The 13080-nt window shown below is 37.9% G+C and overlaps 2 protein-coding genes across 8 annotated transcripts in view; both read left to right on the top strand.

Annotated features, from left to right (window-relative positions):
- The window catches only part of LOC308502954 (ankyrin repeat domain-containing protein 26-like), a 78133-nt gene extending 68354 nt beyond the window's left edge, over positions 1-9779 (top strand). For all 7 annotated transcript variants that reach the window (XM_081080759.1, XM_081080756.1, XM_081080758.1 and 4 more), the window contains one exon: positions 7557-9779. In XM_081080759.1, the coding sequence (XP_080936885.1) occupies positions 7557-7724 (168 nt within the window). In that variant the 3' untranslated portion in view covers positions 7725-9779. The remainder of the gene's footprint in view (positions 1-7556) is intronic.
- LOC308502951 (ankyrin repeat domain-containing protein 26-like) overlaps positions 7976-13080 on the top strand; it is an 82472-nt gene continuing 77367 nt past the window's right edge. Inside the window, exons 1-3 of the mRNA XM_081080753.1 lie at positions 7976-8028; positions 10072-10144; positions 12947-13017. Of these exons, the coding sequence (XP_080936879.1) occupies positions 10117-10144; positions 12947-13017 (99 nt within the window). The 5' untranslated portion in view covers positions 7976-8028; positions 10072-10116. The remainder of the gene's footprint in view (positions 8029-10071; positions 10145-12946; positions 13018-13080) is intronic.

The following is a 13080-nucleotide window of genomic DNA, read 5'->3' as shown; positions in this document are numbered from 1 at the left end:
TTGCCCACCTTCAAGTAATCCTCGAACGAGTCTCTTACCTTTTCTGTGTGATGAGCAGAGTCCATTGACCTGGTCAAAGAAGAAATAAGAGGATAGATCAAAAGATACATAGAAGAATGACATCATAGGAATGGCAGCAGTCGCTGCTGCCATTCGTATGATGTCACTCTTCGCTGCTGCCATTCGTATGATGTCACTCTTCGCTGCTGCCATTCCTATGATGTCACTCTTCTATGTATCTTTTGATCTATCCTCTTATTTCTTCTTTGACCAGGTCGTTCTTTAAAAGTATGTTGTTTAATCTCTATGTATTTGTGGTTTTTCCTGCTTTCTTTTTGCAGTTGATATCCAATTTCAAAGCCTTGTGATCAGAGAATATGTTTGTTTGGTATGATTTCCATCTTCTTAAATTTGCTGAGGCTAGTTTTATGTCCCAATAGATGATCTATCCTTGAGAATGTTCCATGTACACTCGAAAAGAATGTTTAGTCTGATGTTTTAGGATGAAGTGCTCTATAAATGTCAGTTATGTCTAGTTCATCTAATGTGTCATTTAGGGCTGCTATTTATTTATTTATTTTGTTTGAATGATCTATCCATAGCTGTCAATGATGTGTTTAACTCCCCTAGTATAATTGTGTTTTGGTCCATTTCTCCCTTTAGTTCTGTTAGTAGTTTCTTGGTATATCTTGGTGCTCCCTGATTGGGGGCAGAAATATTGATGACTGTTATGTCTTCTTGTTGTATAGTCCCCTTCATCATTATGAAATGTCCATCTTTGTCTCTTGTTACCTTTTTTATCCTGAAGTCTGTTTCATCTGATATCAATCAGTATGGTTACACCTGACTTTCTCTGGATACCATTTGCTTGGAGTGTCAATTTCCATCCTTTCACGTTGAGTCTATGTTTGTCCTTGTAGCTGAGATGTGCCTCTTGGAGGCAGCATATGGTTGGGTTTAGTTTTTTGATCCAATCAGCTACTCTGTGCCTTTCTATTGGTGAGTTCAATCCATTTACATTTAGGGTGATTATTGATATGTGAGGATTTCCTATCATTCTATCTTTTCTTTTCTGGTAAGACTGTGTCTCCATTGTTTCTTTGCCTTTTCGTTGTTGTCTCTTATTTCTATGTGGTGGTATTCTATGATTTTTCCCTCTGTTTCTTCGTTTATTACATTATGTATTTCAGTTCTGGATTTTTTTTGAGTGGTTACCATTAAGTTTATGTAAAAGAAAGTTTGCTATTTAGAGTATTCCATTTTCTTCAGCATGCTTACTTTCTCCATTCCCATTTTCCGGTTCAGACCTTTACTCTCCCCACTTTTATGTTTTGGTTGCCACAAATTGTCCCTGTTGATGGTGGTCGAATAGCCTCCTTCAGCAGTTCTTGTAGTGTAGGTCATGTATTAGAAAATTCTCTCAGCTTCTGTATGTCTGGAAAGGTCTTTATTTCTCCTTCATATCTAAAAGATGTTTTTGCTGGATATATTATTCTTGGCTCATAATTTCTCTCTTTCAATAGTTTGAATATTTGGTTCCACTCCCTCTTGACTCGTAGAGTTTCTGCTAAAGAAATCTGATGATAATCTAATGGGCCTTCCTTTGTAGGTTACCATCTTCTTTTCCCTGGCTGCCTTGAGAATTCTTTCTTTGTCATTGATTTTTGACAGCTTCAATATAATGTGCCTTGGAGAAGGCCTGTTGGGGTTGAGATAATTAGGTGTTCCATTTGTTTCTTGGATTTAAGGATCCAGTTCTTTCCATAAGTTTGGGAAGTTCTTATCAACTACTTGTTTACATATATTCTCTGTTCCCTTCTCTCTTTCTTCCCCTTCTGGTATGCCCATTATTCTTATATTGCTCTTTCTGATGGAGTCAGAAAGTTCTTGTAGAGTTCTTTCATTTCTTTTAAGTCTCAAGTCTCTTTCTTGTTCCATCCCTGTGATTTCCAGATTTCTAGCTTCGATGTCACTGATTCTTTCCTCCATCTGGTCAACTCTCCGACCTAAACTGGCTGTTTCATATGTCATTTCTTTTGATTTCTTAATCTCCAGAAATTCTATTTGGTTCTTTTTTAAAATTTCAATCTCTTTTGTAAAATACTCATTTTGTTCTTGATTATGTTTCTGAATTCATTAAACTGCCTGTCTGTGTTTTCTTGCATCTCATTGAGTTTTTTCAGAACTGCAATCTTGAATTCTCTGTCATTTAAGTCACATATTTCCATATCTTTAAGTTCATTTTCTGGAGACTTTTCAATTTCTTTCTGAGCTGTGTTGTTGCCATGGCTATTCATGGCAATTGGTGATTTATTATTTCTCTTCCTAGACATCTATAGGAGTGGGTTGTGCAACAGGTTGATAGAAAGAGGTCTTTCTTTTGCTTTCCAGTAGGTTTTGGGATAATGTTTTATTTTCTGTGTGACTGCAGCCGTTTGTTCTGTCTCACACTGTAGTGTTATGTTTTCTGTGCGCTATTCCGGCTTCTCACACAGTGGTGGGATTCCCTGGAAGGCGGGAGTCTCCTCTGTGAACAGTTCGCTGGGGTCACAAGGCCCTGCTTCCGTGGGGAAATGCGGAGAACTTCTGAAGTTTCAAAGCTCTTCCTGCACCAGATTCAGAGCCCCTGCATTTCAGCAGTTCTGTTTATTCCTGCAGGGGTCCACCCAGATAGGTGGGGACAGGGGTGGCACCGGTGGGTTGTGAGAGATGGCCCAGAGCAATGGTGGTGACAACCACCTCAGCGGGTCCTGCTTCCACAGCTCCCTCCTCTTTGCTGGAAGTACTTGGGCTGTGAGTCCTTGACTACAGACCACAGTTCTCAGAACTGCAAATATTCTGCTCTTTTGATCTGACACTGCTACTGTTCTGCTTCTAGCACTGGGCAGGTGGGGGCGGGTCGAGCTCTGGGAGGGCTGGGAGGGGGCAGCTAGTCTCAGTGTCTAAGTCTTCCATTCTTTACTCTGCAGTGAGGGCTTACCACTGTTTTCATCCTTCTTCCCTCAGTCTTTGCTCTGAGGTCTCTGCCATTAACGTTGGGTTCAGCTGTGTTATATGCTGTCCTCTCAGCCCTGTGGGCCATAAGCGGAGCCCTAGTAGCACGAGTTCTTTCCTCTTCTGTAGCTGTACTAGTTCCCGGACTCAGGGAGCTCGGAGCACTAAGCTAGGTCTGGGTCCTGAGCCTGCATGGCCCCGTCTCCGCACTTCTCCCTTCTCTCCTCCACCGCTCGAGCAATTTGTCCACCTGTAGGCTATTGCAGTAGTACGCCCCTTAGTCTAGCCGGTCTGCTGCGCAGGGAGTCCTTTGTGGAGTGATAGTTGTTCAACTTGTTGTAAATTCCAGGGAAGATTTCAAGAGGCACACCTCACACTGCCATTTTCACGACATCACTCTTTCTTTTTTCCCCTTAACTTTAGGAAGTATTGAACATGGTGACTGAAAAAAAGAAGGGGCTGGGAAATACATAGTGATAGTTAAATTTTCTTGGGAGGTTTCCCACAGTGATGGAGCTATGCAATTTGGTTAAGGGTAAGGAATCTTAATGTGACTTTTACATTACATCAGTGGGTCTTTTATAATACTCGTGCCTACGTGAAATCTGTAATGGATTCATTTACTTATTGTAATAGTCATGAAATCTTCCTGGTACATTTCAGTTTTTAAAACTATGTAGCATGTAATATATAGTTTTTATTTTATTACACTTTGTATTTTGGTATCACATAGTTGGTAGGCGTGAGTGTTTTCTCTATGTTTTTTTTTCTTTTTTTAAGTTATATTCAGTTGACATTCAGTATTATTTTATATTAGTTTCAGGTATTCTGGGTTCATCATTTAGACAAAAATAATAGAAACTTTGAAAATTTAGAACTCAAGTTCTCTATCTCAAAACCCATATTACAAAGGGATTCCACTATGTCCTCAATCATTACATTATGAATATATTTAACTGTCTTCATCTAATTGAAGAGTACATGTTTTGCTTAAAATAATAACTAATTTTAGAAGCAGAGGTTCTTAAACCATATACTAAAATGTCAAATTTCAGAAGGTTTTTAGTTTCGCTTCTTAAATGTAAAATTTTTCATTTCTGTTATAGTTGACATTCCATGATGTCAGCCTCAAGTATACAGCATAGTTGGTAGGCATTTATATAATGTGAAAACTGGTACCCCGATTAGTGTGGTATCCCTGACACCGTACTTAGTTATTACAATGTTATTTACTGTATTCTCTGTGCTGTGCTTGACATCTTCATGACTATTTTATAACTGCCACTTTGTACTTCTTAATCCTTTTTCCATTTCAAGCATTCCCCCAACAATCCTCGAACCGGGCAACGATCAGTTAGTTCTCTGCATCTATAAGTTTGTTTCTCTTTTCTATGTTCATTTATTTTTTTTGCATATCACCAATAAGTGAAATCAGGTGGTATTTGTCTTTCTCTGTCTGACTTTTTTCACTTAGAATAATACCCTCTAGGCCCACACACGTCACAAACGATAAGTACTTATTGTTTATTACAGACAAGTAGTATTTTGTTATATATATGTCCCACTTCTTCTTTATCCAAGATGATGGATCCTTTGGTTACTTTCTTACCTGGACTATTGAAAATAATGTGGCAATGACCATAGAAATGCATATTGCTTTTCAAATTAGTGTTTTGTGTTTCTGTGGAGGAAAACCCAGAAGAGGGACTGCTGTGCCACATGGTACTTCTATTTCTAAACTTTTGAGGAACTTCCATATTGTTTTCCATTGTCTGCCTGGATATGCAGTCTCACCAACAGTGCACGAGGACTCCGTTTTTTTTCATATCCTCACCAACACTTGTTGCTTGTTGATTCATGGATCATGGACATTCTGACAGTTGTGAGGTGGTAGCTCATTGTGTTTTTAATTTGCATTGCTCTGATGATTAGTGGCACTGAGCATGTTTTCGTATGTTTCTTGGCTATCTGTGTGACCTCTTTGGAGAAAAGTCTATTCAGGTACTCTTCTCATTTTGTAATAGCATTGTTTGTCTTCTGGTGTTAAGGTTTATGAGTTCCTTATATGTTTTGGATGTCAACCCTTTATCAAATATATCATTGGCAAATATCTTCTCCATTCACCCGCTCGTGACTTCATGTTGTTGTTGGTTTCCTTTGCTGTGCAGATATTTTGTAGTTAGATTGTCGTGTATATGGGTCTTGCATTCTTAACCATTCAGCTACCTTATGTCTTTTCTGGAGCATTTAATCTATTTACACTTAAAGTAATTATTTGTAGGTACATAGTTATTGGCATTTTATTATTCACTTTTCTTCTCCTCCTCCTGCTCTTCCTCCTGCTCTTTTTCCGTCTTCTCCTCCTTCTCTTCCTCCTCCTCCTCCTCCTTCTCCTCCTCCTTTTTTTTCTCGTCGTGGTTTTACATTTCTTGTAATAGTGGTTTCCTAGGGCTGAACTGCATCACCTCCTTTTTCTCTGGCAAGCTCTTTACCTCTCGTTTGATTCTAAATGAGAGCCTTGCTGGATACAGTGCTCTTGGTTGTAAATTATTGCGTTTCATCACATTTCTATATTTCTTGTCCATTCCTCTGGCCTTCAGATTTACTTTTGAGAGATCACCTGACAGTCTTATGCGAGCTCCCTTGTATATAACTAACTGCTTTTCTCTTGCTGGTTTTAATATTCTCTCTGTGTCTTTACCTTTTGGCGTTTTAATTCTGGTATGTCTTGGTGTGGGCCTGTTTGGCTTTATTTTGTTTGTAACTCCCTGTGTTTCCTACACTTGTGTTTCCTTCAACAGGTTAGGGAAGATTTCCGTCATTATTTATTCAAATAGGTTTTCAATTCCTTTCTGTCTCTCTCTTCTCCTTTTGATAGCCCTACGAGTTCTGTTACACTTTATCTTGTCCCAGAAGTCCCTTAAAGTATTTTCTCTCTCTTTTTTTTTTACTCATAATCATTTTTCATATCTCTTTCTTCTGTTCTGATTGTGTGTTTTCTGCTACCTTGTCTTCCAAATCACTGATTTGAACGTCTGCCTCAACCAAATCTGGTGCTGATTCCATCTATTAATTACTCATTTGAGATGTTGTATTTTTCATATTTGACTTTTGTTAATGATTTCCATGTCCATTTTTTATGTTTGCTGTCTCGGTTGAAGTGTTACAACGTTTATCTATTTTTCTCCAAAGTTCACTGAGCGTCCTTAGAAGTAGTATTTTGAACTCTGTGTCTGGTAGATAGCTTGTGTCCATTAGTTCTTGTGTTTAGTTCTTTCTCTAGAGTTTTTTCCTGGTCTTTCATTAGAGAAATGTTTCTTTCTCTCTTCTTTTTTCACTGCATCTTTATTGTTGTTTCTCTGTATTCTGTAGATTGCTAATTCTCCTCATCTGGACAGTATTACCTTACATACCAGGTGTTGTGTGTGGCCCAGTGGTACAGACCCCGGTTACCTGAGCCTTGTGTTCCAGAAGCTCGTGTGGGTGATGTGTGCCCTCCTGTTGTACTTGAGCCTTATTGCTGTTGGCACATCTGGGTGTGGAATTGACCCTCAGGACGACTGGCTGTGACTACAGTAGATGAACCTTTGTGTGTGGGCTGACCCCACAGAGTGAGATCGGCTGTAGCAGGGCTCCGGTGTCTGCTCAGTCCATGGCTTGGGCGTGTCATTTGTGAAGCTAATTTGGTGCTGTTCTGGTGTCATTTGAAGCTGGTCCAAGGTGTGTTGGATTTGGGGCCTCTTGGGAGGGACTGTGGGGCAGGCCCAGGTCAGCTGCTGCTTGTGCCCAACCGGGAGCCACCTAGGGGAAGCTACAAAGTGACGTGCTGTGGGTAGCTGCGTTTGTGAGTTTGTAGGCACCTGCGAGGCGCTATGTTGTGAAGCAAGACAGGCTGATGGATAGGATCCTAGAAAGAAACGGAAGTCCTCAATATCATAAATTGCAGCCCGAGTGGCTGTTGTAAACTAGAATTGTGATGATGCAAACCTCTGTTTACTGAGTGACTCCCCATGACGTGAGGGTAGAATTCATCTGCTAGCATGACATGTGCCTTCTTTGATTTGGTTCTGATTCTGCAGTTGTCTCTCCATCCCATTCTCAGAGTTCCAGGCTAACCCCATTCTTCTTCTGCCCTCACCTACAATATGTTATTTTATACGCAGGCTTTTGCGCCCGCTGCCCTTTCTGGACTCCCCTTCATGGTTTCCCTCAGTACCTCGTATGTCTTTCAAGATGCAGCCCTATTTTTGCAGCATCTGGTACAACTGATTGTTGTTTCTTTTGTGCCCGTACTATACTTTCTTCATCTGAGGTGTAGAACTGGAGAGTGGTACTTTTCTGTTCTGATTGTTTTCACGAATTGTAATATATCGACCCCTACTAGAATATAGGACAAAAATCTTTCATTTCTATTTCCAGCTTTCCCTGGGTCTATGCCTATGATTCGATGGCTACGATAGCGGTTTGTTGTCTTACTGACTGAAGGACTGAGTGAGCGAGTGAACGAGTAAATGAATACGATGTTTGCTGAAGTTGGGTTTTTCTTTTCTTTTTTTTAATAGAAAGAAGCAACCAAGCCGCCAATTGGAAAAAGAGAAAATGGTGTGGATATTATTGAAAGTGCTCCACAAGAGCAAACAAAAACTGTTATCTTGACCTCTGTTGATGGAGCACACCAAAATTATACAAGTGATAATTTAGTGACTATCTATGAATTCTTTCTAGCTTAAGTGCTGCTATACACAAATCTAACACGTGTAGATCCAACTGTGATTTTCATTTCTTATAAGCATTTGTTCCTGTCTTTTTTGCAAAAGTATCCCCATTACTAACAACTGCTTCTTCTTGCAAATGCTTCGGCCCCCTGATATTCTTTTCTGCTATTACTTTCATGTAAATATTCATGACTTGAATGTGTATTTAAAATGTGTAGTAATATATGTTCACATTAATGTTCTGTGACTACATTTTATAGTTAAAATATCAGCATTAAGATTCGGAAAAGGAGCTGTAAAATCATGTTGGGATTCTGAGGTACTGTAATTTTTTATCATTATTATTTTAAATATCACCATTCAGTGATGTTAAAACGTAAAAGGTATGCTTTGACTATACTTTCTCACCTCTGCATTTCCCCACACTAACTATTTTCTTATGGTTTAGCCTATAATTAATAAAATACATATGTGCTTAATATAATGAGACAGCGTAGTACAATTCTGCTAACTTGCAAGGTTCACTTAAGGCGGTCGGTGTAGAATAGTATAAAACAAGAAGTCTTCCAAGTCATAAGGAATCAGTTGGGTTCTGAAGTTAAGTTTACCTAAAAGCTAAAGCATTATTCCAGCTTGAAGTATGCCCAAATGCTTGATTATGTGGTTTTTATGGTTGTGTAAATGTCCTAATGAGATTCAGAAAGAAAGAATTTGGAATTTAGGGTTTTTTATACCTTGGAACTTGAAAAGATAATGCCTGATACATGAAAGTATTATTGTATTGGTATTCTCAAATAGATCTGCAAGGAACTTTTCCAGGGAAGGAAGAGCATTGTTAATAGTAATACTGTGCAGGATTATACTAACAACAATCGGCTGAGTGCTGCTTTAATACACAACAATTGTCTTGTTCAGTTAAAATAGCATGCATTGAGTATCTTGATGGCAACCATGCTTGTAGTAATAGAAGTACAAAGTAATGATGAGCCAATGTGAGATGACAGCTGTGAAAAGAGACAGGAGGAGTGTGATCTTCTGATATAGGCAGCTGCTGCCTACTGGTGTAGACACTGTGTTTGACGATAAGAACACACTAGAACCCTGGATGGGTCACTTAGTAGCTGTGGGATCTGGGGGAAACTTCTTTTTAACCTGTCGGATGTCAGTGACCTCATTCATCATAAAGGTACTTATGCCTACCTTTCAGGTATGTGGAATGAACTAATGTGGTAACAAATGTGAAAACACTTTGCGAAGTGTAAAGGGAGCTATAGAAATGTAAAATCAATGATCACAGTGGGCGGTAGTGACTTACCAAATGGTGGGGACACTTTTTGTAAACCTGAAGGACAATCAAATGGCAGTAGTGTCAAGAACAGAGTGGAAAAGTTAGAAGGGGCATGTGGATTTCTAATCTGGGGGATGCTAAACTTCAGGAGACTGTGATAGGCGATACCCTGTTGATGTGTAGTGTTTCGGTACTTGAGGCTCTGTTGGTGCGAGCTCAGTGTTTTGACCTGAAGTAAACGTCTGTGTGGGATAGTGCCACGTGAAGCATGAGAAGGACCCAGTCATGTGAAGGTCTAGGAGTGAAACCTGCTGGGCAGGGACAGCAATGGATCATGTGGGTTCATCATTTTATTCTAGTGTCTTGGAATGGTCAGGAAGCAGGAAGAGGGCTAACCAGCATCAAACCATTTTTATATTTGTTGTTTGTGTGGAAAAGAAATAAACTGTGCATGGCAGATGCCTGGTACATTTGAGATGGTTAGTAAATAAATGTTCTTATCTTTTCCTGATTAGAATTTATTAAACTTTTTTGAAAAGTTGCATAACTATATATAACGTTTTCCTATTATTTATTTAAATATAATTTAACGAAAAGCTTTCTTACAGCTTTGTCATTCTATTTAATCATTTTTCCTATCAAAATTTTTATCAAATAAGAGTTTGGTTTTTCCAAGCTCTTGTTGACCTAGATGAAGTAGGTTCTAAAATGTTCTATTTAGACTCAACAGGACATACACCAAGGTTTCTTACCATGTCAAGCAAGTATCTTGTTTTAACACTAAAAAAACAAACAAACAAAAAGAATGTATCATTAGAAATATTTCAAGTTATAGGAAATACGCTTTTCAAGGTATTAGTTCGGTGCAAGAGTAATTGCGGTTTACAAGGTTTAAAAAAAATTGCACAAACTGCAGTATCAGTTGTACCAAACTAATATTTGCTTAAATACATATTTTTCAAAAAGTCCTTTTCTTGGAGATTATAACATTAATATTGTTATCCTGAATTGTTAACTAGAGATTGCATGAAGTGTCCATTAGTTACTAATCATCTTGTTTCCTAACCCCTTCAGCCGAGCATTGAAGTGGAAGATCCTGTTCCTTACAGACCTATAGGAATGGACGATGTGCAACCCTTCATACCAGGTACACTTTGTAATACCAATTTAATTTTGGGAAGGAGTACGCAAGGACATGTGACATGCTTGCAGTCTTCTCTTCATCATTCCTTTTTTTTGTTACAAATTTAATGGAAGGATTTGACATAAATAACGTGATGTCATTCTTAGTATCGGTGTTTGAGAAAAGGTATTCACAGGAATAAGAAAATGAGATTTTAAAACGGTGACTTCACTAAGATAGTTCTCCGTTTGTTCGATACCCTAAATGTCCCAGTTTGGAATCCCTGTACTTAATACGGGTTACCAATGATCACACTGGAAGATTTTTCCAGCGTTTTCAAATGGTCATTTGAATTTTGACGTTTACCCAAGTAAGCTTCAGTTGCTACCATGACAATTGTTTTTAACTTTACTTCCTCTTAGTGTTGTAACACTGATGGTCTTAAAACCAGATGTTCTGCTGAGCATACACTGCCTATGTGTGTACATGCGCCTATGGTGTCTTCGATTATTAAAAATGGGAGAAGTAATTAATGGTAATGAATATTTGATAGACACAATCTTTGAAAATAGGAATTCTGAAGCTTTTGTGCCTTGGGATGCTTTTATGCTATTAAAAATTATTGAGAATTCCAAAGAATATTTTTAAGTCGGTAGTCTCCATAGATAGTTACAATATTAGAAATAAAAACTGAACAATTTAAAATACGAGCACACACAGTCATGCATTTCGTGAGCCATTGGAGCTACGACCCAGTAACCATAGAGCTATGATGTCACCATCAGAGCTGTGATATCACGACTGTGGAAAACTCTACTGTACACTTAGAAGAGAATGAGAGTGAAAATGGCAAATGACATTCAGTATTTCTGTGAAAATAGCTTTGACCTTTTCGGGCCCCTCGACTGACAGACCTTGGGACTTCACGGATTCTCACATGACATTGGAAACCACCGATTTAAATGACCTAGTTTGATCCCATTTTTCCTTGGAAACAATAAGGTCGCCCAGGACTGTAATTTGTCATATGAATATCTGTTTATCTAAGGTTTAAAAATGAATTCTGAAGATATTGGAGCATTTAGAAAAGACCATTTTCTTATAATAAATAGTTTCTTATTTGAAGTAGTACGATTCATTAAAAGTTTTTGTAAACCCATGTTTGTCATGCATATTTAAACTTAAGATAAGTGGTTACACATAACTTTTGACAGTAACAAAAAAAATCATACCCTTCACCATCTTAACTATTAAGAAGGAAATATTTAATTGGAAACACATTATGTAATAGAAATTGCTGCGTGACAATAGTTAATTAAACTTACCTATGTAAATGGCAAGTATAGGACACCTAAAATAAAATGTATTCTGAAGGAATAGGTGTTTGGGGGAAAAGAGGACGTGTGACTGCTTCTCTGAAAAAGGAAGTTTTACAAGATAGTCAACTTTGTGTTATTTTTACATCCTAATAAATGAAAACTTAATCCCAGAATTCAGATTGGGATTCTACTTCTTTGACCTCCAATCATGAAACTGGTCAAAGATGCAGGGATTGGAAATTTGGTGATAAAAGGCCATTTGCATCACACTCCATGAGCAAAACTCTGTCAGCATCCACAGAGTTTGGACAGATGACCGTAATAGATAAACTAGAGACTCAGATTGTAGGTGTGTTTCTGTTAGGTAATTATAGGCTCCATGACTTGAGTGAATCACAGCTACCAGAAAACAGAGAAAGCAAAGAAGGAAATAGAGAAACAGAAAGTGTTCAACTCTAGCCCACCTCTATGTAGGTTGATCGTAGTTCTGACTTTCCAACAGTCATTTTGTGGCAAAATCTACTTCATGTTTACTCTGTTTATGGAACTTAACAGCCAAACAGAATGACTTTTAGCAAGACATTGGCATTCTTCCGGAACCACAATAACATATGGAAATAAGAAAGAGAATGAGGTGAAAGCGTGATTTCCTTTAGACTAGTATTTAGCGTACTCTGGGGAGCGGGCAGCAGAATTATACTTAGAACATTAGGACCAGATGGGAAAACTTCATAAAGATCTAAAGGTTGCCTAGTGAAACAAAACATAGTTTCTTAGCTTTAGTTTTATATTCTGAATTCAAAAGTATCAGTTAAAACTGTATGTATTGTAAATGAAAAAGCACCTTCCGAAACCAACAATCAAATATTTCTTGGATTTTCTATGGCTTTATATATTTTAGAATTGACTTTCCCAGCAGTGATGGGAATCTCAGCTGTGTCCGCAGTCTGTCTCCTCTTCTCTGTCTTCTTCCTTAAACCCCAGTGCTGAATCCTCAAAGGTGAAAAGAAATTTTCAGAATAGTGGAGGAAAACATTTCAGATATAAGGAAGGGTGATGATAAATGCATCAGAAGTAAGTCATTCTGGAAACAATGAATGACATTGCAGTTGAATCTTAGGGTGTTGTTCAAAAGGTATATTACGAGGTAGAGAACAGAGTATATAGTGCAACTCGATATGTTTGTACTGCATTTCTAAATTGTAGGGTTTTTTTTTCTGATTGTTTTTCCATCGATGTTCAATGAATGAATTTGTGGATGAATTTTTGACATGTTTGTATGCCTTTCACTTTGTGACATCTCATATTTCCCAAATGGTTTGTTAGCTAATTAGAAGTGTTAGCTAATTAGAAGTATTTCTTAAGTAAAGTAAATATTCAGGAAAAGATGACGCTTAATTTGAAGTCTCAGTTGATAAGATGTTATTTTCTGTATTTATAAAGATTATAGCTTTTATCTAATTGTTCTAAGCAGTTCGTTTTAACTAATACATAGATTTGTCAGCAGGACAACACCTAGGAATGACATCAGAGGAAGGACAAGCGAGGCTTGATGGAAATGAAAAGAACTACACACATGTATGTGGAATTTAATTTTAAATTTCTAGTATAATATGGTTTTCTGTGCTTTAATAATATAAT

This window comes from Rhinolophus hipposideros (genome assembly GCF_964194185.1).
Source record: "Rhinolophus hipposideros genome assembly, contig: SUPER_9_unloc_2, whole genome shotgun sequence".
NCBI classification, from domain to species: domain Eukaryota; kingdom Metazoa; phylum Chordata; class Mammalia; order Chiroptera; family Rhinolophidae; genus Rhinolophus; species Rhinolophus hipposideros.
Note: the sequence above shows the minus strand (reverse complement) of the source record. Positions and strands in the feature narration are given on the sequence as shown.